Source organism: Hippichthys cyanospilos, chromosome 22 (genome assembly GCF_059441005.1).
Source record: "Hippichthys cyanospilos isolate Australia breed blue-spotted pipefish chromosome 22, RoL_Hcya_1.0, whole genome shotgun sequence".
In the NCBI taxonomy this organism is placed as follows: Eukaryota; Metazoa; Chordata; class Actinopteri; order Syngnathiformes; family Syngnathidae; genus Hippichthys; species Hippichthys cyanospilos.
The window spans coordinates 4,683,586-4,706,589 of record NC_142390.1 but is presented as its reverse complement, the minus strand read 5'-3'; the positions used below and the strand labels follow the sequence as shown (position 1 = coordinate 4,706,589).

The following is a 23,004-nucleotide window of genomic DNA, read 5'->3' as shown; positions in this document are numbered from 1 at the left end:
GGTGGCGTGGGTGTGGGGTGAGTACGAGGGCCAGAAACGTGAGTTGGGCGGTCGCATTTTTTTTCCACTTCCGCCATCATTCATGTCGAGCGAGATGACGTCACTGCCATGTCATTCGTTTTATTCTTCAGCACAAATTCATATACGAAAGCCTTCGAAGAATATTTGTTTGAATGGAATGTAAATTGTGTAGTAAAAATAATAAAAGCTCATTTATTTTATGTATCTATCTTATATTGGGCACGTGACTCGTACAAAGCAGTCTCGCTCAAATCTGAGGTCTCACTCTGATCTTCCTCAATCCAAAATCTCGTCTTAATTTACGAGCGTGAATGGTTCCGTAACCACTTTTATAATTTAAAACACTTGAGTTACATTTTCCCTATTGTTTGTGAAAAATCCTATGTCGATACTAGATACATTGCGCCTGCATGGAAAGGAATAGTCCTACAAAAAAAATACTGCGAAGAAATTTTTATAAGAGAAAACCTTTAAATTCTTTACTCCACATAGTAACACAGAAAACACAGTGATTAAAAATATATATACTACACGAATGACTGAATAAAATAATGCATTATGATCATTCCACTGACATGTTGCCAAATTCTTGTGCGTAAAAATGAAATCAGAGTAAATGGTCGCTTTTAACGGAGACGATCTTGGTCACTCACCTACATCGTGTAATTTGAGACCTTTGTACGCGACTTTACATAAGAACGACGGCGGCACGTGCCAGGCATGCACGTGTTGACCTATATATTATATAACTTGTATAACTTTGACTCGTTAACCCATTTTAAAGGAAGGGCGTCTGGAGAAAGTTCCGCGGCGTCACGTTCACCAATGGAAAGCCCAGCCACTCGTCTCCAAACTGTCGATTTTAGTGCAATGAAACTGATGAAAATGCAGATAAATCTATTTCAACTTTTTACAATATAGGTCACGCGATTTGATTATAGCGATTTGATTATAGATAACCCCTCCTCCCAAAAACATAAAAACGGAAAAAAAAGCACGTAAAACACCAATTTGAAATGATTCGCAGTGGAAGAATGTCGTTATGTCGCCAAAACTCACAATTCTGGTTCAAATCAAGGCTATACCAGAAATATAACTCGTGTTTATGTATTTGTAGGGCACATTATTAGGTACACCCCCAATACAAAAACTGGATTAAGAATCAGCCCATAATGCTAAGTTTTGTTTAATTTTCTCGGAATTTACTATAAAATGTTTATAATTGTTTCTCTAACATTTTTAGATACTTCCTAGTAAATAAAACAAAGTTATTACAGTAAACATAAAAGGTGACATAAAAGGTATTTATTAATATAAATACTTGTATCCTGTATCACCAAGAACTATGTCCATGCTTTTTAAAAGTGATGTTGATGACATATTTTGGTAGCATATTTGTTAACACACATCACATCTAAAACTGTATAGCTAGCTCATTGTAATACTTATGGTATTTTTTTGTGTTCAACATTTTTCGTAAAACGTATTCCCTTCAAAATGAGACTGCCGTTGAGATAATTTCATTAATAATTTGTCATGTGACATCTTGAAATATACATGAAGCTGAAAAAAATGGCCTAAAAATGTGAGCATATCTGTTGTCATATTATAAATGCAACATTTATCATGTGAGACATTTCTTAGAAATAAGTCTTTAAAAATTAAACCCGCAAACCAACCAAAAAAATGTCAGCCTATTAGTTAGAATATTTTACATGATTTAGTTCACATTGTAAAATTAAACAGCCCCTTCTACGGTACGACCACTTTAAGTCTTCTTCGAACAAATGAGGTCAACCATCATGTCCACAAACACAGTGATGCATATTCGTTGAGCCGCAACTTTCATTTTTTAATGGGTCACGTCTTATTTTGTTGAAAGTCAGTTTGCACTCTCCTGATGTGAGGTATGCTAATTGAATGACTCATCACACAAACAATTCACGTCATTATTTTCAAACGGTACATGTTGTCTTTCATTACATTTTGAACATTGCCTGTAGTGATTATAAAAAGTGACAAAACTGGAAATGTTACAATTAGCACTCAGTGTACTCAGCGTGTGTTTGTTTCTTTATTTTATTTTACAATGTTAATAACAAAAGTTACCATGTGAATATATTACTAGCATTTCCCCAGTGACCTCTTTCACTGTGTTGCGAGACAGCATACGAACACATCATCACACATATAACCCGACAACATTTTCCTGACTCTTTTAGTGATGACTACTTTTTTTTTAAGGTCAGGTGACCACCAAACACATAGAATAAAACTAGTTTGGTCCTTTATTTACTATATATCAATGTTTTAACATTTGTACTCCTCTAGGTCCCTTTTTCACACATCGCAAGAGTAAATCCCCTCACAATTTTTTTGTTGCATACTTCACGGAACAACACAGAAAAAAAAAATCACACCCAAATTATATGACACTTGGATACTGCCAGTGTGTGTGTTTTGAGGGGACAGTAATTTTATTTTGTCATACAAGCTAGCTAAGTGTCATTTCTTCAGCGTTGTTCCGTCTTTTTATTTAGACCCCATTATTTACCTAAGGATTTTGTGTTCATTTACAACACATTGGTTACCTAAAAAAAAACCTTTGTGTTGAAAGACTACAATTCTACTCAAATGCGGTCAAAACACAAGGTTTCAAATCTGTCCCGAAGACAGACAAATAATAAATAAAGCTAAAATATATACATTGCTTAAGTGTAGTGTCTAACTTCTGCATTATTGCGAAACAATGAGTGGACCATATTGTCAATACTTTCTGCAGCAGTAGCACCACCGTGTGGTGAAAATGAGAACAATCGCAGTGTGATTTCCTTGTTTCTTCACATTCTAATGTGATTTTTTTTTAAAATGTGATTAATGCTAAGGTAGTTTGAGGTTAAGTGCATCGCGCGTGAGCTACATCTAGATCCATGGTCACATCACATTATGTGATGATCTTTGGTAGCTTTTTTTTTTTCTTATACGACAACTTGGAGCAGAAGTAACGTGTTTTAAACACATGGTGCGTCAAAATGACTTGAGTGAAATTAAACAGAATGCTGTTTGGCATATGAACGTATTTTTGATGGAACGTATAATGCACAAGGCTTCTTTGTCTACTGTTTGCTTTGACGCACATCATTTTACAAGGATCCTTTATCTATGTCATAAAAATACTGACATTTTCCAAAACCTAACTGCTGTTTCATGAGCTTTATTGCTTGTCTTTAATTCATCCAGGCTTCGTTGTCTATAAATCTGACCTAAAATATGTTCCCTTTTATTTTCTCTCTTTTTTTTTGACAGCCAGTTCATTAACTTTTCTCGAAAAGCCTTGCGATTAATTGGGAATAACACTGATACAATATTATTTGACAGCTGTATGAGAAGGCACTTCAAAGATGGAATTGATTGACTGGACCTTGTCTGATTCTAATTCAAAATCAAGGGGCGGAAAGATTGTTGGAATCAGTGTTGTAAAAGGGGCATGACACACTCGTTATGTTTTATCAGTGAGTTCATCAAATGGAGCACGAGGAAGATTCCAGCATGAGTTGTTCCGTTTTGAGGTGACACTAACCTGTATATGAAATATTGAAATGACATCCCTGGTTCCTTAAAGCTACTGCTGATTCTTCCAGCCTACTTGATTTACCCTGTAACACCTAAAGACCACTATCCTTATACATTCAGAGGCAACTAAAATCCCAAGTCCTCAATGACAGAGCTCCCATATAGCCATTGTATTAGCAGTATATTTTTAAATCCTATTTCCTGAGATATTTTCAATACAAATGAAAAATACCCTATTTCCTCAAATAGAGAGGCCTCTAGTGACTCCCAAGCTCTATCACGGGGCGATGTTTGCCAATTTTGTAAAAATGACAGACTGAATAATTAAAAGGCAATGTGCAAAACCCTGCGAATCATGCTGAAACCTTCCAGAGTGCAACTGCAGCGTATGTTCAGTAGCAGGTACTTGTTTTGCATATGAGCTAGTTCGTCGCGACCAGTGTTCAAACTGCCGAGCGGTGATTGGCACACGGCCCTTTATGAGGCGACGCATGCACATCGGTACGCTATGCTGACTTGTGCTAGCCTGAGAGCTGCGGGCTACGCACAGCCTCGTGTAACAGCATACGATGCAAACCTACCAGAGGTAACGTGGCAACTCCTTCCCTGGCAGCAGAACAGAGATTAATAACGTGGTAGGGCGAGGGCGCTTTACACGTAGACTGAGGGGCGGATTGGCCTTCAGCACCAGCGGGGGCCCCTAAGAGCCCGACCCTGTTATGTCCGTGAAAGTTTTTTTTTTGTTTGTTTTGTTTTTTGAAATACTCCCTGGTCAAGCTTTTCCGGGCTTCATGTATGTGGGGATGGTGCCTCGTTGAGTCAGGCCCTCGAAGCGTTTGTAAGTGTAGTTGAGGAACACCCAATCCTTGGATTTGAAGTCCGGTTCTGTTGCGTTGGCTTGGGGGAAAAAAAAAAAAAAAAAAGACGAATTCATGTCTCCAGCTGCAGCATTTGAAAATTTAATCAAGGAAGTGGAAAGTATGTCAGACCTGGCTGGAGGATGTCTGATTCCGGGAACTCATCAAAATTGGAGGTGTCGTCGATGCTTTTGATCTCAATGGAAATGGCCGCGGGGCGTTCTCTGTTGGGGTATGAATTGTTATTCAGAAACAGTGGCAGGAGAAATAACATGTCCTGTCTAAACGGAAACCAAAAGCACCTGATGTGCTCCCAGTCCACGGGCTCAAAAAACTGATGGCTTTTGATCTCCTCCACGTTGCCGGCCCCAACTCTGTTCTCAGCATCTGTGCAAAACCTAAAGCACGAAAAAAAAATGAAATATTCCATCTATTCCATCATCTTTAATCCCCAATTAATCATTAGACACCAAAAGAATTGCGCTAACTGGCTAGCAATCCTGATTAGCATTGGCATGCTAGCTACAAATGCTGCTTCAATAATCCATGAGGAAACTTGAAAGTGCCTCTTAGCTAACCAAGGTCAATAACTTCCTGTTAGTCTTCTTTTTGACGAGCAGTTTGGGTATGCTTTGCACTTGACTCCCCTGTACTGGTTCAAATTTGAAAGTCTAAAATCCAAGACACTATACAGTCGATTATTTGTAATGACATTTCATATTTTCTGCTAATACAGGTGGAGCTTCGAGGCAGATGTTTTTAGTTGACTGTCCCAACTTGGTCGACTTCTATTCCCAGCCCTAGGCCCAACGCGTAACCCGTTGCCACCACATTATCGATCGTAACAAATTCAGAGCGCATACACCTTTTTAGTACTCGAGACTTTTTCAATTTAAAAAAAGGCACGTACCGCAGAATCAAGTCCTTAGCTCGCTCCGAAATTGGAACTTCGGGTGGAAACACAAGGGTCTCCTTCCAGTTCATCACTTTCCTGTACGTCTCTTGCGGCGTCTCTGAGCAAAACGGCGGATAGCCTGAAAAGAAACTCATTGTTTTCTACATATTACAGTCCATGTGTTTTCTATGTGCGAAATACACCCGCTTACCTATTAGCATCTCATACATGATGACCCCAAGAGACCACCAATCACACAGCTTGTTGTAGCCCGTCTGCATGAAGACTTCGGGGGCGATGTAGTCCGGCGTGCCCACTGTGGAATAAGCCTGAAAATCCAGGGATTTAAATAGTTAGAGTACATCAGGAAAAATGAAAACCAAATTTGAAACAATCTCTAAATATAAGCCATTTGGCTGATTATTTTTGGCCGATGTTTGAAGCTATAATCGGCCAGTTTGATCAACTTCCTGATACCATATCGCGAGTAGCATGTACAGTATATCAAAATGCCAAAAACGCACCAGCTGTCTCCGGTTCTTCTTCCAGGTTTCGGCTTTCCGCTTGGAGTTCATGTTTTGAAAGGCTGCAGAAAGGTAAAGAGGAACAAAATAGATCATGAAGTGGTATTGACTTGATATTAACTAGCTCACTCCCTTAACTGGCAGCCAATGATATAATTTCATAAAAGCGCAATACTAACAAAAGTCACTGGGTGGGTTGTGAGTCAGGTTTCTGTAAAATTCTGTTCGGTGGGCTTTCTTCAGTCCTGTACACAAGCCGAAATCTGACAGCTTTACGTGTCCCTGTGGACAAAAAAAAAAAAAAACATAGGCGACATCCATGAGCGCAAACTTGTACTCAAATGACACTGATCTCAGATATGAAAAAAAAGGCACAAAGTGGAGAAATGTGCGTGGCCCCTCCTCACCCTGGAGTCCAGCAGGAGGTTGTCGGGTTTTATATCTCTGTGGATGAAGCCCAGCTGGTGGATGGAGTCGATGGCCAGGACCGTCTCAGCTATGTAGAACTGGGTGGCTTCTTCAGACAGGGTGTCCTTCTTCATTAGCAGAGTCATCATGTCGCCTAGCAACAAATTGACAATGTTTTATTTCATAATATCTAATTGAACATTTGGATTTTTTACCTTCCTAAAGTAGCAAAATCCATTACCTATCCTTTTAACTCTTTCATCGCCAAGGGTTATCGTAAAAGGCAACCTCCAGTGGCTTAATATTAGATAAGCATTAGACCAGGGTGTAAACTAACCTCCATACAAAAACGTACATGGCGAGAATTTGACCATTTATTATTTTTATTACTATTTTAAAAGACGAGCATTCTCGTCCATGGCACTGAAAGAGTTAAGCGAGTTATCTTTACCTCCGGGCAGAAATTCCATGATGAGGTAGAGGTTCCGCTTGTCCTGGAAGCTGTAAAACATCTTCACCACCCATGCGCCGTCTGCTTCCACCAGAATGTCCCTCTCTGCCCGGATGTGAGCAACCTGCACAGGAATGGAAAATTAACTGTCACTCATATCTCGGGAGCAGCAGCTTGAAATACTTCACCTGCTCTTTCTCCAACATGTCTGCTTTCCGTAAAATCTTCATGGCATAGATGTGCCCGGTGTCCTTTTTCTGCACCAAACGCACCTGTCAGGACAAGTACAATTAATAAAAGACAACAACAAGAGAATAATAACAATAAAAAGAAAAAAAACTCCGGCATACCTCTCCGAAAGCCCCACGTCCGATGACCTTAAGGGACTCAAAGTCATCCAAGCCCAGCCGTGTCCGTTTCAGTCTCAAAAACTCCGTCTCCTTGCGAGCATGCTGTGAACGCCGCATCACTTTCTGCCAAATGAAAAAAAAACATAATCAGAACATGAGAAGCAACAAAAAATACTTGAGCTTCAGTCCGTACTTAAAATAAGTACACAAGCTTTAACGCAAGGTGACCTCATACCTCCTCGTCTGGTAAACCCTCGTCATCCATGGCCTTCTCCAGCTTTTTCTGCCTAGCAACAGAAAAACAACAAAAAGGTTGGAGACTGATTTAAATCACGTTAAAATCTGAGACGGTTGTGCATGGAAATTGATTTCAATTTCATAAAGTAAAAATAGCATAAGAAAAACAATCATTAACTCATTCACTATCACTGACGCCTATAGACGTCAAATATACACACTAGGTCATGAATTAGTTCACCCATTCACAGCCATTTGCTATAAAAGAAGACATTTTTTTAGAAATTATAATATTATAAGAATTTTACAAACATGATTAAAAACCATTGCCGATCAAGGTAAACAAAGTTTGACTCCAGATCCTCACAACTGTAATGCAGACATGTTAACCACTAGTATTATTGCATTATTGTTGCTTGAATATTTTTTACATTGAGTAGAACAGATTTCTTCACTTCAGTTAACGTTTAAGCGCTTTGCATTTCATCTTTAAGACCTGTTGTTTTGTTATTATCTGCATTCTTCATTTATTTTAACTGAATCCTTATTTTAAACGTTATTTTGTCTGATATTTGGAGCGGCTTTGACACACGACACTTTAAGCAACAGCAACATTTCGTATTCACGGACTCGCGTGCTGTAATTGCGATACTTTTGGAAGAGCAAAACGCTTTGTTGTTCAACGGAAAGAGAGGAGGGCCTCGCCTCATCTCGCGCTCCTCATGCTGGGTGAGCAGCGTGCTGTAGAAATTCTCCAGCGTCAGTTTGGCGACGGTCACCCTTTCTCGGGTGTGGTTGCTCATGGGGAGGGCGGCTGCAGTCCCTCCTGTCATGGCCACGCTATCCTGTCGGAAAACAAACACACACCGGTTCTTTAGTAGGGGGGACATTCATTCGGAAAAGAAGGAAGCGGCTGGGCACATTGGACATCATTAAAACCTTTGTCAGGATGCCAGTAGAAAAGTTTAGTTTTGATTAGATCATACAAAGATTAAAAAAAAATGTCTCTGCAGGCCAGAGATAGGAGGCCATGTTTGGTCTAGTCCTAGTCACAACAATCTCACAAAAGCAAGAAACTTCCTGATTTGCTTCGAAGGAGGGGGGAAAAAATTGAGAAGTACCTCCACTTCTAAAATGGTATGAGATCGACAAAAAAAGCTTTACATTTAGTGTGACGCATAATGTTGTACAGACAGTGGCAGACTCATGAACACACTCCTCCCTTAGAAGGACTTTAAAGAGACCTGCCAGGAAACTTTCCATTCCTGAATGAATGAGTCCAGTCATGACACTGAGAAGAGGAATGGGCTACACACACATGACTACTAAAGAAAAGGCAAGACGAAGGACAAATATCTTCAATCCTGTTCTATTAAAATGACTAAATGTATTTCATCAAATACATCAACTATAAATGTTATTTTTCAGTAAAATGCGATGGAAAACTATACCGAATCTTTAATTACAAGAGTAGAACCATGATGAATGACGATGTTTGAGCAATACAAAAGGTACATTACAAATGACTGGAAAAATGTAAGAATAAAAAACAGGTGTGACAAATGTAAGGATGCATGAGTTAAAAAAAAAAACTAAAAGAAACTAAAGGGAAAAGAATGGTGGAAAACATATAAGAATTGCAAAAAGTAAGTTTTAGGGAAAAAATAATAAAGGGATTACGGAAATTACATGTAGGGGGTAGATAATACAACAAACGTAATATTTTCTAAATGCACGCAATTTTAAGCCTCCGCCTCCGTAAATAGACATAGTTTGCTCTCGTTTTATCTTTAGAGATAAGTTATTATTTAAAGGATTATCTAATGCTTGCTGTATTCAGTTTGCGAGCAGGTTCCATTAGCAAACAGAGTAAAAATAGCCAGTACTATTTAAAATACCATGCGCTCAACCTACCTCCGTGTCCTGCTCCAGAGTCACTGATTGGCTGGGCAGCAGCCCCACGAGCCAGCAAGAATAAAAATATATTGAGTTAAATCGTCTTTCCTGCCTAAAATGTAGGCAGAAAAGGCTAGAGGCTCCTGTTATTAAGCTAACAGTCACCCTAAGGGAACCTCTAGTTTGCTACACAGTAAACACATCTGATATCAAAAATAAAACACGGCTCATTTCTTCAGCCGGAGAACATGGACTTAAATTTTGAAAAATTAAAGATCTTCATTAGTCTCCCTTTGATGTCTGAGCTCGGCGATTGTCTGTCCAGTCTTATTGGTGACAAAATATGAAAAAGGTATCGTCGGTTTCCTTGGACCGTCAGGCTCATCAGTCGCTGCAGTTACGCAATGGCGTAGCTTTGGAGTGACGTCAAGTCACACCAATCACCATCAGAGAGTGTGAAACTGGCCAATCACGCGAGGGGGATTTTTCAGGATGACAAGTGTTTCGGCCAATTGGGAGTTCGGATCCGCCTCTTTGTTTGGACGCAGATTCAAGAAAGAAGTCGCGTTCTCCAAACAGTTTATTCTTGTTTTATCGTTATTTCTGCATCATATTGGCATTTTTTGTACATATGAACATGTTTCAAATGAAAAATTTGCAATTGAAATAATATATTGTTTTTTTCCAAGTTACGAAGCAATTAAGGACATTAAAAAGGTCATTTGGAGATTTACGCCTCATGATTTTGAATGGAAAACGTGAGGGTAACGTAACTTGTTACGATTATTCATTAAATCGGGGAAAGTCTCAATTTGGCCATTTTATCCCTTTTTGATGAGGCGTGATGTCATATGCATGCATGAGTGCATGTAGGTGCGACTTGCTGACACTTATTATTCTAGGTGTGGTTTTAGCGCAGGCTTAAAAAAACAAGTCTAACGTCAACATTGCCCACCGAGCTGTGACGCAGCTGCTATTTTTAGTTTTTCGACCAATAAACTCTGAGGCCCCAGGGTTGACTTCAATTTGTTTTTGGCGGTGCCCCAAAACATGATCCGCATCACTCTTCTCCTTTTCCAGCTTGACATCTCCCATTGCAAAATATGTAATGCTTATAAAACATATTAGGACATTTAGAAAAATAAAAATCCTATCAATAAACATCCTCCCTTTGCTTGGATGCCACAAATTACAGTAAAACCCCTGATAAACAAAGTTGTTTATGTAAGTTTTATTTAACAAAATGCCCATTAGAGCATCAAATCAGCCCTCTGGTCATAAATATTTACAAAAGCAATATACAAAACATACAAAACATGAACTGCAGCCAGACAATACTTTTTTCCCCTCGCGTAAACATTTGAGTTAGTCCATCAGTGTGAATGATGAAATATGGCTTTTTTTTCACCTGACAGATAGATCCAGCATGCGTTTTGAGGCTGTTATAAACAATAAGGTCAGTAAGATGTGAAACGGGGTTCTCTAGAGCATGTCAGGATTCGGCAGGTGACGTCTGACTGGGTGCGCCGTTGCGGGTGCGAAGTTGAGATTGGGCAATGTCCGCAAGGGCGCTCTGAATCTTCTCCAGGAGCATGTCGCCTCGAGTGACAACTTCTTTCAGACGAGCCGCAGCCTCGTGGTTCTCCTCCTCCAGTTGGCGCAGACTGGCTGCCTGATTAATAGCACAATGATGTCAAAATCCTTCGGTTTATACCATTTGTGTGCAGCAAAGTTGACGAACTGGAGATGAGGATGTACATTATATTACCCCAAAAAGTCTAAAGTATAACAAGCTTATGTCAGAAAATTCCAGGAAGTAAAAACAAGAAACTACTCCCTTGGTTAGGCATTCAGTGATGAGATCTTTGAATATTAAACTTGTGACACAGCTTAACGTGTTATCTTCAGTTATGTTCACAAGAATCCTGCTCAAGAAACTCAACGTATTTTCTTATTTTTGTTCCGTTTTAGAATGGCCTGGATTGTGCAGATGACTAATATTGAACTCAACAAATAGGTCATAATTTCTCAAAGGGAGAAATAGTCAATAAAATACTCAAAACTTTATTGTTGCGTCTGTGTGCTCAAATAATTTTTTCATAAAACAAAAGGCTACCTCCTAATACGTAGTGTCAAACCTCTCACCTGCAGAGCTGCTGTGGACTCCTCGCTTGGCAAGGAATCAATCAGCACGTCCACATCTTTGGCTGTCCTGGCAATCAGGGCTGCAAACAGCTGAGCATACTCTACACAAGGAATATGACAACTTTTCCTTAGTTTCCAAAGCAAACTTGGTAAAAAGCCAAAAACAACGTTGATCCTCGCAGGGGTCTGACATCTAAAATTATTTAGTTATTATTACTATAGTGGGTTATGCATAATTGTAAATAGTGGAAGATGATGAAGTTTAATGTACTGAATATATGGATTTTTTAGATTTTTTTTTCATTTATTTACTTTCCAGACGATTGCAAACAAAACAAAAACTATGATGCTCTTGTGATGTAGCACACAAAAAGCACCGAATAAGACTATGCAGGGAATAAAAATGCAGAGCGTAGTAGAGACAAGGGATGGATTTTAAAAGTCGTAAACAAAACACCTTCAGTTTGGTTTGCAGGCTGATCGTTGTTTATCGACGTCTGAATGTTACTGAACGAGGCAGGTGGAGCACATTGTTGCAGAACACCGATAGCGTTACAAAACTGATCTGCAAGCTACAAACACAAACATGTGTTATTAAAAATGTTTATGAATCAGACATACGTATAATAATGTAAAAACTCAACAAAAACATACCGAATTGACAGCATCTTGTAACTGCGTTAGCCTATCCGCCATGTTTTACAGTCTTCTTCGTTTAATGGTAACTGGCGAGCAGAAACTCAAATTTAACAACGGTGCCACCTTGTGGTTTGCTTTTCAGAAATAAACGTAATTCTGGTAAATTATATCCACAATAAATCGTATAATAATTATTATTATTCAACCATATTAATTATTAATCAATTTGTTAGAAAGTGTCCTTATGTTGTAATCAAATTCTCATGTCATGGTTAACATTTGTCGTCACGCGAGATTCCACGAGATGTACCCGCTGCCATCATAATCCGAAGAATCGACGATAGCATGATAGAAAATTGATGTTTAATCGTTTACTGTCCCCGTTAATCATTTTACGACCTTGTTTTTGCACCAACGAAGTCTGTGAACCGTCCCACCACGACGTGATTTAGCGTTGAACGTGATCACTTGTAACGTATAACAAGGAGCCATCTTTTGCGGCTGCGGCTAATGCTAGCTACCAAACATCAACAGGAAGTAGCAGTGGAGCTAAAAACGAATGTCTTGCACTTTGAACTCTCCGGGTAATGTCGAGCTTGTTTATTCCATCTGGCTATGGTCTTTAACTTCACAATGTTGTCTTCTAGTCGTTTTAGCAATAGATTGTCTAAATTATATATCGATGACTTCCTAAATTTACGCGACAGTGTCCTGGGATCATTAGCTTAGCCTTCTAGCAACTGCATTTTGACCTGATATTATCAACTGCTGTCATGTGCATTCTGTCATGTATCACTAAATTCAGTAGAAAAGTCAAAAAAGAAAGAAAGAAAGAAAAGAGAGGACTTCAGAGGTTTTGTAACATCATAGTTCAATGGTGCTGTGTGTGTCCATAGACATGAATTGTACTTTGGAGAAAGTGCTGGCCGATGCCAGATCGTTGGTGGAACGGCTCCGTAACCACGACAACGCTGCTGAGATGTTAATCGAGCAGACGACATTCCTGAACAAGCGGGTGGATGCCATGAAGCAGGTGGGCTGTTCTGGGAAGGACTACGTTACTGAATAACTTACTATCCCTGTTGAGTGGTGAATTTTAATGTTTGATTTTTTATTTGCTAGTACCAAGTGGAGATTGACACACTAAACCAGGTTGCACGTCATCGACCTCGTTCCAGTCTGATCCTGGGCATCCAACAAGAAAATCGTCAAATTAGAGCTCTCCAAATGGAAAACAAAGGTTTAGAAGGAAAAACGTTAGCCATTTTGTTAAGATTTTGATTAATCCTATCGTTGTATGCGCAGAGCTGCGGACGTCATTGGAGGAACACCAATCTGCACTGGGGCTCATCATGAACAAATTCAAGGAACAGACTTTCAGACTGCTCATGGCCCGGAAGAGGGATGACCCCACGATCGTGACACAACTGAAGGAGCAGCACACAACGGTCTGTCAAGATACAGTTAGCCCCGCCCAACCCAGAATTCTCATGTTTTAATTTCCCTCCACAGGAACTCCAAGCACACGCTGACAAGATCAACGAGATGGCCTCTGTGATGAGGAAAGCGATAGAAGTGGATGAAGGCCGGCAATGTCAAGATGAAGAAAGGATTAAACGTCTTGAGGTAAAAGTGAATGACAAATGTCTCTCGTTAAGCAAAATAACAGCATTGCCTTTTTTCCGTGCTTTAGCTGGAGAACAAAGGACTGAGAGAACTGCTCGGAATCAGTCGAGAAGCATTCCTGATCCTGAAGAGAGAAGAGAGCACGTTGCTGTCACCGCCACTGACCAATTCTGACGCCAACTTACAAAAAAGTTAGAGTCAATACTGGACTGACCATGCACACCTCCACCACAAGGTTTTGGGGGTGTACCGGTTCCCTCCTCCACTCCACCTTGACTCCCCTAAGAGTGCACCTACTGTATCACCTCCTCCACAGCTGCATTTGAACAATCACTTTGTGTGTATTTTTGGTACTTCTTGCCAGTGTGGTGAGCAAAGCCCGTGGCACTTGCAATAACTTGAAAGTGTGAGTGAGATTAAAAAAAAAATGTTGAATAAATATGATCAAAACTCCTGGTTTTTAAGAATTCAGTTTTATGTTTAGCTCATTTTTTGTCAAACGCTGTCACAGCAAGCAAATGAAAAAAATGTCAATCAAAACAAAAGTTTCAGAATTTTCAGACATTTGTTGAAAACGTATTTACTTTTTTTATTCGTTTACCTGCAACTTTATTAAATGAGTAAGCAACTGTATGAAATAAGTAAATGTATCCATTAGAATCATTTGTCATTGAAGTAACCACTTTTTACAAACCTAAATATAACATGTCGTTATTATGGTAATACAGTATTGCGCCACAAGACGGCGCTGCTTTCATTGTTTTGGCTAATAAAATAAACAGCAATCAGTTGAAATGTACAAGTATTTGCTCCATCAGCATATCCAACAGCATAGGTCCAGGCCTAAATACCTCCTCGCTAATTACAAGTACATTAAACATACATAAAGAACGAAAAAAATCCTCAAAATATATTATAAATCGTGTTTTACAGTTTCTTTTTCAGCGGCCTGACAAGCAGTGGGCGTTTTGAAGCAAAGTATCGCGCGATTTCGCAAATCTCTCAAAGAGCGGGTTCACGGACCTCGGTGAGGGTGGAAGGAGGAGAGAGCGAACACAAGAACGTCAAAGTCCCGAAAAGCGTGTCGTTTTTCGCCCGCGGATACTTTCAATAGCAAAACTCAAGCTACTTCGAGATTACAAATGACTGACGGTATCTTTTGTGATAAATGTTTGCGTTTTAGTCAAATTAAAGTTCGACAATGTTTCAGTGGATCCGCTGGCTGTTGATGTTGCGTTTAGTATGTGAAGTTCAAGCTCAAGAAGAAAGTAAGTAATAAAGATCTCATCTTTTACTCTGTTATTTCACATTAAACATTTTAGGAACAAAATAATGTAATACTGTAGGTTGTAAAGAATATTATTGTGCTGCTTCGTTGTACGTCATACTTAAAAAAATCCCAATGTATATGTATATAGTTGAAGCTGTACAGGCTTTATTTACTGTATTCGTAATTGTTTTATAGTGTGCACTTGCTGTTAAAAAGTTTGTTTTTTCCTTAAAATTGTCTCATTTTTAGATACAAACTACCAATAAAATATGAGTCACCTCAACATGACTTTTACCCATCAATATCTTAACGACTTATGTTTTTTCACGTGTCCCCATACTTTTGAACGGCAGTGTACATTTATTACAGTGACATAAACAGATGTTTATGTAGGTAAGTTAATGCCCCCCCCCCCCAAACAAGCCTTTATGACTCACGTGCTTCTACTTAAATCAGAAGTGGGTTAAAAAAGCTAAGATGGAGTCTGACCTGCAAAATCTCAGCTGGGATAAATCCTTCATAGGTTCTTCGTCATTTCCTAATGAAGCTCGAGTACGATTGTATCGCAGCGGGCAAATTGGCATGGAGAAAAATCAATTCAGTCACTCACTAGTAAAAGAGAATCAGAGTGCAAGGAGAGTCTCCCGTGTTATGAAATAAAACAGCGTTTCCCACAGCTAATTTTCAACTGACCTTAGATGTGCTGGCTCAGTGACCTTAATGAATTTAATGAGTCCAGCGCAATCTTGGCCTCGTTCGACCCCAAAGGAAGTAGATTTTTTTTTAATGTAATTGGAAGATATGACTTCAATCCAATGACTGGCTGGCACCAAGCAGCTTGTTTGGGTTGGGTCAAGAGACACATGATGTTTTCAGCCATCTATTGGCAGACGTTGTAGTTTCAGCTTTCATGTCGGGTTATCTGAACACGCTCGTCCAACTGCGTAGCGTGGACAATGCGATTCTTGTGCTGATGAATCGGACCGCTCTCGTGACAGATCGGGTGGTTTTTCTGCCGGGAGCCTTCCAGAACGTCAACGTGTCGAAGAACGAGACGGTGCTAGCGGTGGCCACCAGGATCCCCGCCGAGGTCGCCTTCACCACCGTGCAGTTCCACACGCAGCGGCATAACGTCACGTTGTCCTACAGCACCGTAAGATGATGACTGCCATTTTGGATTTTTGTCCTCACTCAATCTGATTTCGACCAATCAGAAAAAAGTGATTTCAAACGTTTAGGTGACTTAATCTGATCACGTTGTAAATTATACAAAATATTAACGCCGCAAAATCTCAATTTACATCAGCTGGATCAGAATCAATATACAGTAATAATAAAAAATATTAAATTCAATTAAAAAACAGACTTGTGTAGTTTGTTTAAAAATGAGTGGTGCTTGAGCACCCCAACATTGTTTAGAAACATCTAAAATGTTGTTGAAAGAGAGATTAAATTTATTAAACATTCACACGGTTGATTTTATAATTATTTTTCAGGTGCAATTCATACCTTTAAAACATGTTTCCGAAAATCACCAATCACAGCTTAATGCTAAATGTCACATGACCAAACCCTGAAAACAGCCTAGAATGATTGGTCATTGCATGAGCCCTGGACACGTGATGTTATTTTCATTCGACAACTGGTGGAATAATGTGATTTTAAAGGTAGTAATTGTACATGAGAAATAATTTAGTGATCAAATTAAACTCCAGACAAAATATCAAAATTTTGCTTCTGAAAATGGCTGAATAAGTTTCGTATCAAATATTGCAAAACAATGTGTTTTATATCTTTATCATTGAAAGTTTATTGCACCAAAAAACAAAGTTATTTCATTGTTTTTATATATAATTTTTTTAAATTAATTGATCTCTTTGTTAGTTATCAGAATTATATTCCGCAGAATATCATCTTTAAATAATCTTTATGGATTGGAATGAAAATTAGTGTGTAACTTGCATTATTTTGCTACTTATACGGATTTTCCTCTTACCAAGACCGGAGAATCCTTTTGTGTGTGAAAGCGAGCATAAAGCGAGCTCTTTCTCAAACAAAGCGCGTCTTCTTCTGGTAACAAACGGTCACATGCGGAGAAAAAAGAAAGGACGGCGCTGCGTCCCTTCAATTGTTGTCCGTCCTTTACAATGTCACATTTCTCTATTCCAATACTGACTTGTTATGATATTTAAGTACCAAATATGTGAAGCAAATAGCTGGCATTGGCTCTTACATCACCATCATCATGGCGTCGGTCCCAGGTCGCTTCCATGTGGTTTATTTTTAAGGCGAAAGGAAAACACATAAATGGGAATTGGTCAGGGGTCAAAACAAAGGTCAAGGTTTTCACAGCGGATTATATTAAAATTAGAGCTGGATTACCACATTCTCCACGGTTCCTTTATAAATTACCTTCAAATAAACTATGACGCTCTAATTTAACTGCTACTTTAAGGCTTGAGTTTTGATTCAATAAAAAAAAATCTGTGTGTGTGTATTCTAGTGAGGAGTGAATGAGCAAACTATTGCTTGTGGCGAATCCGATAAATTCCGCAGAAACCAGATCGAATGGGCATTATCTGGCGAGCGCTACACAAAGCCGGAATTGTCCACAGACAGTTAGTCGCTGCTCACACAGCAGCCACTGTACATGATCTCACAAAATATGCAAACTTGCCATAAACTGGATGGCGAAAAACTATGAAAAGAAAAACTGTACCAGTGATTTTTATGCATTTTCATTCGTTAAAAAATATCACCCTTAAATCTGCCATCTAGTGGTGAAAGGTGAAATTACAACCCAAAATTCTACACTGAAACCATGCTGTTCAAATAATGAATCGGGAATATTTATTTATATTATTTTCAAAACCCCCAAACACATTTCCATAAAAAAAATAGTTTCCTCCCTTTAGAGTTAATCAAAACTCCTACCACAAAAACAGAAACTCTCCCCCCTCCCACAATTTTTTTTCTGTGAATCTGCAGGAAACCTCTGTAGCAGGAAAAACGCATTTATACCCACCCCAAAAAAAATCTTCAATTAATAAATTATATAGAATGAATAAAATAGCCTTTAAAAATGATGTAAATTAAAACTGAAGGCCCTTCTTAAATTGTTGGCTGTGGATTTTGCCCCATCATTTCCCCCCATATACACACCACTTGAAATAGCAATAATTTTGGTTATATTAAGACAGAATATTTCCAATTTTTTGCACATAAGATTAAAGCTGTATTTCAGGAAATGTAGACAAAAAAATTAGAATTTCAGTAACTTGCTAACTAAGTCCAGTTCCATTGTTTTTTGTTATTTAGACACCTGTGTTGGGTCTTTCTTCAACGGCGGCGGACGCGGGCATCCTGTTGCCTCTACTTCCCGGACAAACGTCCTTCAATTTGTTCCTGTTCTCTGCCGACGGAAGCGCAGTAACAGGCACGGGCGTCATTCTCCCCTTCTACAGCGCAGGTATTGATTTTTATCACGATTTTTCAGGGACTGAAAAAAAAAAAAAAAAAAAGTCCGATTTTGGCGGTGCATTGCATAAGATGTGAGGAAGTTGCGTTTGTGCTTCTGCAAAATCAAAGCTGAAATCCTTTCCCCATGAATTGAAGCGAGTTTTTTGTTTTTTTTTTTCTCGAGAGAGGAGGAAGCTCCAAAAATATTCTCGCAGGCGTTTGGCGATCATGTGCTTGTTTTCCTGGAGCAACTAATCCGTCTTTGTACTTCAGACCCCGTTCCCGGAGGTTGTAACATCGAGTTTAACCTCAACGTGGACCCCAACATCTACCTGCGCTACAACCTCTTCGAAACCACCATCGAATTCGCGCCGGGAAACCTGGGATACGCCAGGTAAGCCCACAGCTTCCAGGCTAGCGGCTGACTAGCATCTCACATGCGCGTCATGTTATGCAGTTTGCTTCCGGAGCGGTCTCGTGCTCACCCCCCCCCCACCCCCCCACCCCCCTAACCCATTTAGTCGGAAGTATTCGTTCCAGTTTCTCAGGAATGTTTGTCAACTGTCGCAAAGCAGATGCGGCTCGTTTTGCTTGTTTGTCAAATAGCTGTAAAAATGTTTGACTTTTCAAAAATAGAAAAAAAACACACTCAAAAAAATGGATGGAAATGCCATAGATTGGACACTTTTAGATAATAAAGAACTAAAGTGTTAAATGGATTACTTTAGATACTTTAGTATCTATTTTTTTAATGTGTAATTGATTACGTTTGTAAATTACATACCGTATTTTTCAAATTATAAGCCACGACTTTTTCCTCATGTTTTGAGGTTTATCTTTGTGTTTTTTTGTGTGTGAGGCTTATTCGTGACAAAAAACTTTTTTTTTTGCTTATATTTTGCTGCTGCGGTTTTATACCAGTGTGTTTTATAGTCCACAAAATACGGTAAATTACCTAAAGTAAAAGATTAGTACTTAATTTTGTGTCAGGCATTTTACAGACTCTTTTGGGCAAACATGAAAAAGAAAAAAAATATATACATAAATATATATAAAGTACCTAGGATCAAATGTATAGGTTCTTTAAAATCTAAAAATGTCTTTGGGATAGATTGACTTGTAGTATTTCTTTTTCAAATCATGTTAATCTCATTTTTAATATCTAATCACACCCATTGGCTGTCATCAATCAGTTTTTGGCATAGCACGAGTTTAGCTTACCGCATAAATGCGAAGCACTCAGCCGTGATTGCGCCACAGCTAATGCTAGCAAAAATGATGCTAATGTAGCGGGTCATGCAAAGCACCCAGCCGTGATCGCACCACAGCTAATGCTAGCAAAAATGATGCTAATGTAGCCGGCCATGCAAAGCACCCAGCCGTGATTGCACCACAGCTAATGCTAGCAAAAATGATGCTAATGTAATGTTTTTCAAATAATGTTAATCTCATTTTTAATATCTAATCTCACCCATTGGCTGTCATCAGTTTTTGGCATAGCACGAGTTTAGCTTACCGCATAAATGCAAGGCACTCAGCCGTGATTGCACCACAGCTAATGCTAGCAAAAATGATGCTAATATAGCGGGCCATAGCAAAGGTCTCTGCAAAAATAAACCCAAGATGACTAATCATTTGGGGATTGAGGTAAAATAAAAGAAGATGATGTAACCTTGTTTGCTTTCTTCGTCCACCAGGGGCAGCGCTCCTCCATCTTGCGACACGTCCACCGGACCCGACAGCCGCTGGCGTCTGCAATACGACGTCTACCAGTACTTCCTGCCCGAGAATGACCTATCGGAGCGCAGCCTCTTCGCCGGCGTCCAGGCCGTGGCGGACGTGGAGGGCACGGCGGAAAGCGGAAAACTTGTACGGAAACTCCCGCCGAATAAACCAAACGCCTTTTGACGGCGTCTTCCTGTCCCCTTGCAGATTCTGACGCTGTCCTCCGCGGAAAGGAGCACGCTGATGTTTAGTTCCATCCCCGGCCAGGGCGTCATTTACTCCGTGATCGTTCGAGACCCCGTCCTCAACACGTCGGCTTCGTACGTCCCGGTCCACACGTACGCCTGCAGCTTCGCCTCCAAACTGGATGGCTGTCAAACACTGGGTACGGTTTCTTTGGGGTCCCCGTCTGAGGAAAAAATTTCGGTCCAATTTCTTCAAATAATTTATCAATAAAGTGGACGTTCATGTTTCAGCATACGCCAGAGAATCCAGCCCTAAAATGCGTGTCATTTCAGGAAAGATAACCACGAAAATTTTCTTTACAATCACCGGCTTGGCGGGAATTTTCATCTGCTTCTTTGGCCACCGGTTCTTCAAATCCGGTGAGCGCTTTGACTTCCGTTTTAGTGAAAATTTTTCGGCGCGTAAAACGATCAGGATTTGCACGTCTAATTTTGTGTTTCTTTGATCCTCCAGAGTTGTTTTGCATGGGCTTCAGTTTTTGCGCCTTCTTCTTCTTCGTGCTCATCACCAGGACCACAGGACTGGATTATGACAGTGAGTTGTCCCGCCCACTTTCCAAAGCGTCGCCGGGAGGTTTTGAACGCATCGCCCGGCGCTCTTCGCAGTCCGGCTGGCCGTGTCGGCGGTGATCGGCGTGGTGGGCGGGGTCCTCCTGGTCATGAGCTGGTGGCGCTTCGGCTCGGTCATGGCGTGCGTGGTGGTGATCGGACTGATGCTCGGCTTCCTCGTGGCCTCCGTGGTCCTCTTCACTCCGCTCGGTAGGAACAAGTCTTTTTTGATGATCGCTTATCCTATATGGGCGTTTCCGTTTGAGTCAAATCTTTGCCCCTCCTCCAGGTGACCTCGACGTGTTCAGGCGCTCGGACGCCGTTTTCTGGGTGACGTTCTGCAGCATCATGATCATAGTCCCGCTCTTCTTCGTGCGTTGGCCTCGAGAGGTAACTCGGCGGCCGCGTTGTCGCCGGCGGATCGGAGCGTTGCCTTGACTGGCCGCCGTCTCTCGCCAGGGCAACATCGCCACGTGCGGCATCATCGGCGCCTACGCCGTGGTCCTGGCCGTGAACGCCTACATGTACACCAGCCTTTCCTACATCACCCTCAACATCCTCAAGCGCTTCCTCAACAGCAACTTCAGCGCCGCCTTCACTGACGTGCCCTTCCAAACCATCGGTGAGCTCACAAAACGGACTTTTCCATTTTCATTGGCAGATCGTCTTTTTGTCGTTGTTTTTGTCCAGATTACATCATGATGAGCGTGTGGGTCGCGCTGGGCTTGACGGGCATCGTCCTGCAGCTGTACCGGGAGCGCACGCGACCTTTTTTCCCGCCCAGCCCGTATCTGATGTGGATGCAGGAACGAGAGCGGCGCAAGACCAACGTGCTGGACCCGAGCCACCATTTCCCACCGCTGCCCAACCGTCTCCTGGCCCGAGCGCGGCAGCTCACCAAGCGGATGGAGCCGGCCGGAGAACACACGCCGCTGCTGCTGTGAAAGCCGGCGGACCGACGCGGCTCGCCTTCCGGTCAAAATCGAGGGCAGCGCCGGTGATCGTGAAAGGAAATGAATGACATTGTGGCTTTTTATGCTTTGGTCACCGCACTTTTTCTCTTTGCACTGATATACAAACTAGCGCGTTTCCTTTCAGCGTTTTTACATAGTTGGAAAACTCAGGCTTCATTTTTTTCATTCAAAGCAATACTTAAAATGCATCGGCTATAACTTTTTTAAGGTACAGTTACGAGGTCCGTGAAAAACAAAACCTGATTGGTTGGGAGACAGTGTCAAAAAGACTTTAACATTTCTCTTGTTTTCATGTTGTCCCGGACCTAATCAAAAAGGACAGAACTCACGGTCTTTATTGTTTTGACACTGTTCCGTCATCATTTTTACAAGGATTTGATGCATTGAAACAAGTGATGGACTCATTCTGTCAATATTTATTATAACACTCAAAATCATGGCGTCGTGTGAATAATGATTAATTTGTAATTAAACATGTTTTTGATAATTAATTGGCAAATTGTGTATAAAGTGAATGTTCACGATACATTTCCAGCAGTGAAATTCTACTGATTCTAATGATTGTGGCATAAATATGCACCCAAAACAATAATTTTCAACGAAAAAAATAATACATAACGTAAATTAGCAATAAAAGTGGCAACGTAATATGGCTGTTTTCCGGCTTCAGCCAGAAGGACCCAATTGTTTCTTCATTCATACGCAAGCCCCTGCGTAAAATTTGGACAAAAAATTGAAACTAATGACATCAGCAAAAATTCGGAATACATAGTTTAAAAGCGGGACTGTCTTTGTCGAACTGGAACGTCGGGTCACCCTATATTTGGGGACATAAACATGCTGTTACTTCTTAACGGTCATTGACACAATTGAACGGTCTGTTTACGACGCAAGTGACTTTATTTTAAGATGGCTTTATTTAAGACTACGTGCGGTAAAATAGTGACCACGACCTCATTATAGCAGTGAGAAGTGATTTTCCTGGCATTCCAAGCTTCAGTTTACCTGTTATTTGTCTAAAGTAGAAGATTTTGTTTGCCATTATCGCTTGAAATTTTTATTGCCTCTAAACAGCCTCTCCATTGGGTTCAATGTATAGGTCTGCCCCCTTGCGGATATAGTAGATTACTGCAGCGGACAATTAATTCGGAGTGCATGAA

The 23,004-nt window shown here is 40.4% G+C and overlaps 4 protein-coding genes across 4 annotated transcripts; 2 read left to right on the top strand and 2 right to left on the bottom strand.

Annotated features, from left to right (window-relative positions):
- Window positions 1–1,852: 1,852 nt before the first annotated feature.
- Window positions 1,853–9,599, bottom strand: LOC148405573 (serine/threonine-protein kinase 38-like). The gene is made up of 14 exons (XM_088406838.1): window positions 9,231–9,599; window positions 8,022–8,161; window positions 7,315–7,366; window positions 7,080–7,202; window positions 6,918–7,001; window positions 6,730–6,853; window positions 6,278–6,432; window positions 6,050–6,152; window positions 5,871–5,932; window positions 5,558–5,675; window positions 5,362–5,485; window positions 4,754–4,849; window positions 4,584–4,675; window positions 1,853–4,491 (listed from the first exon to the last, which is right to left on the bottom strand). Exons 2-14 carry the CDS (start codon window positions 8,147–8,149, stop codon window positions 4,367–4,369), a joined length of 1,386 nt encoding a protein of 461 aa, XP_088262964.1. The 5' UTR covers window positions 8,150–8,161; window positions 9,231–9,599; the 3' UTR covers window positions 1,853–4,366.
- Window positions 9,600–10,005: 406 nt separating this feature from the next.
- Window positions 10,006–12,144, bottom strand: med21 (mediator complex subunit 21). The gene is made up of 4 exons (XM_088405773.1): window positions 12,012–12,144; window positions 11,815–11,929; window positions 11,358–11,458; window positions 10,006–10,884 (listed from the first exon to the last, which is right to left on the bottom strand). Exons 1-4 carry the CDS (start codon window positions 12,051–12,053, stop codon window positions 10,705–10,707), a joined length of 438 nt encoding a protein of 145 aa, XP_088261899.1. The 5' UTR covers window positions 12,054–12,144; the 3' UTR covers window positions 10,006–10,704.
- A 147-nt stretch (window positions 12,145–12,291) lies between these two features.
- fgfr1op2 (FGFR1 oncogene partner 2) lies at window positions 12,292–14,075 on the top strand. The gene is made up of 6 exons (XM_088405772.1): window positions 12,292–12,580; window positions 12,893–13,029; window positions 13,119–13,236; window positions 13,302–13,444; window positions 13,509–13,622; window positions 13,690–14,075. The coding sequence occupies exons 1-6, from the start codon at window positions 12,556–12,558 to the stop codon at window positions 13,816–13,818; spliced, it is 666 nt and encodes a 221-aa protein (XP_088261898.1). The 5' UTR covers window positions 12,292–12,555; the 3' UTR covers window positions 13,819–14,075.
- A 560-nt stretch (window positions 14,076–14,635) lies between these two features.
- tm7sf3 (transmembrane 7 superfamily member 3) lies at window positions 14,636–22,343 on the top strand. Its single transcript, XM_088406704.1, has 12 exons — window positions 14,636–14,890; window positions 15,891–16,045; window positions 18,211–18,361; window positions 18,625–18,745; window positions 20,049–20,220; window positions 20,284–20,461; window positions 20,595–20,681; window positions 20,776–20,856; window positions 20,928–21,080; window positions 21,160–21,260; window positions 21,330–21,492; window positions 21,561–22,343. The coding sequence occupies exons 1-12, from the start codon at window positions 14,824–14,826 to the stop codon at window positions 21,812–21,814; spliced, it is 1,683 nt and encodes a 560-aa protein (XP_088262830.1). The 5' UTR covers window positions 14,636–14,823; the 3' UTR covers window positions 21,815–22,343.
- The last annotated feature ends 661 nt before the right edge of the window (window positions 22,344–23,004 follow it).

Coding starts and splice junctions, on each gene's coding strand:
- tm7sf3 (XM_088406704.1), top strand. CDS start 14,824: ATGTTTCAGTGGATCCGCTGGCTGTTGATGTTGCGTTTAGTATGTGAA. Junction 14,891..15,890: donor AGTTCAAGCTCAAGAAGAAA/GTAAGTAATAAA, acceptor CTCTCGTGACAG/ATCGGGTGGTTTTTCTGCCG. Junction 18,746..20,048: donor GGAAACCTGGGATACGCCAG/GTAAGCCCACAG, acceptor TTCGTCCACCAG/GGGCAGCGCTCCTCCATCTT.
- fgfr1op2 (XM_088405772.1), top strand. CDS start 12,556: ATGTCTTGCACTTTGAACTCTCCGG. Junction 12,581..12,892: donor TTGCACTTTGAACTCTCCGG/GTAATGTCGAGC, acceptor GTGTGTCCATAG/ACATGAATTGTACTTTGGAG. Junction 13,030..13,118: donor GGGTGGATGCCATGAAGCAG/GTGGGCTGTTCT, acceptor TTTATTTGCTAG/TACCAAGTGGAGATTGACAC.
- LOC148405573 (XM_088406838.1), bottom strand. CDS start 8,149: ATGACAGGAGGGACTGCAGCCGCCCTCCCCATGAGCAACCACACCCGA. Junction 5,933..6,049: donor CAACCCACCCAGTGACTTTT/GTTAGTATTGCG, acceptor ACCTTTCTGCAG/CCTTTCAAAACATGAACTCC. Junction 5,486..5,557: donor CATGTATGAGATGCTAATAG/GTAAGCGGGTGT, acceptor GTTTCTTTTCAG/GCTATCCGCCGTTTTGCTCA.
- med21 (XM_088405773.1), bottom strand. CDS start 12,053: ATGGCGGATAGGCTAACGCAGTTACAAGATGCTGTCAATTCG. Junction 11,930..12,011: donor TACAAGATGCTGTCAATTCG/GTATGTTTTTGT, acceptor TTGTGTTTGTAG/CTTGCAGATCAGTTTTGTAA. Junction 11,459..11,814: donor GCCTGCAAACCAAACTGAAG/GTGTTTTGTTTA, acceptor TTCCTTGTGTAG/AGTATGCTCAGCTGTTTGCA.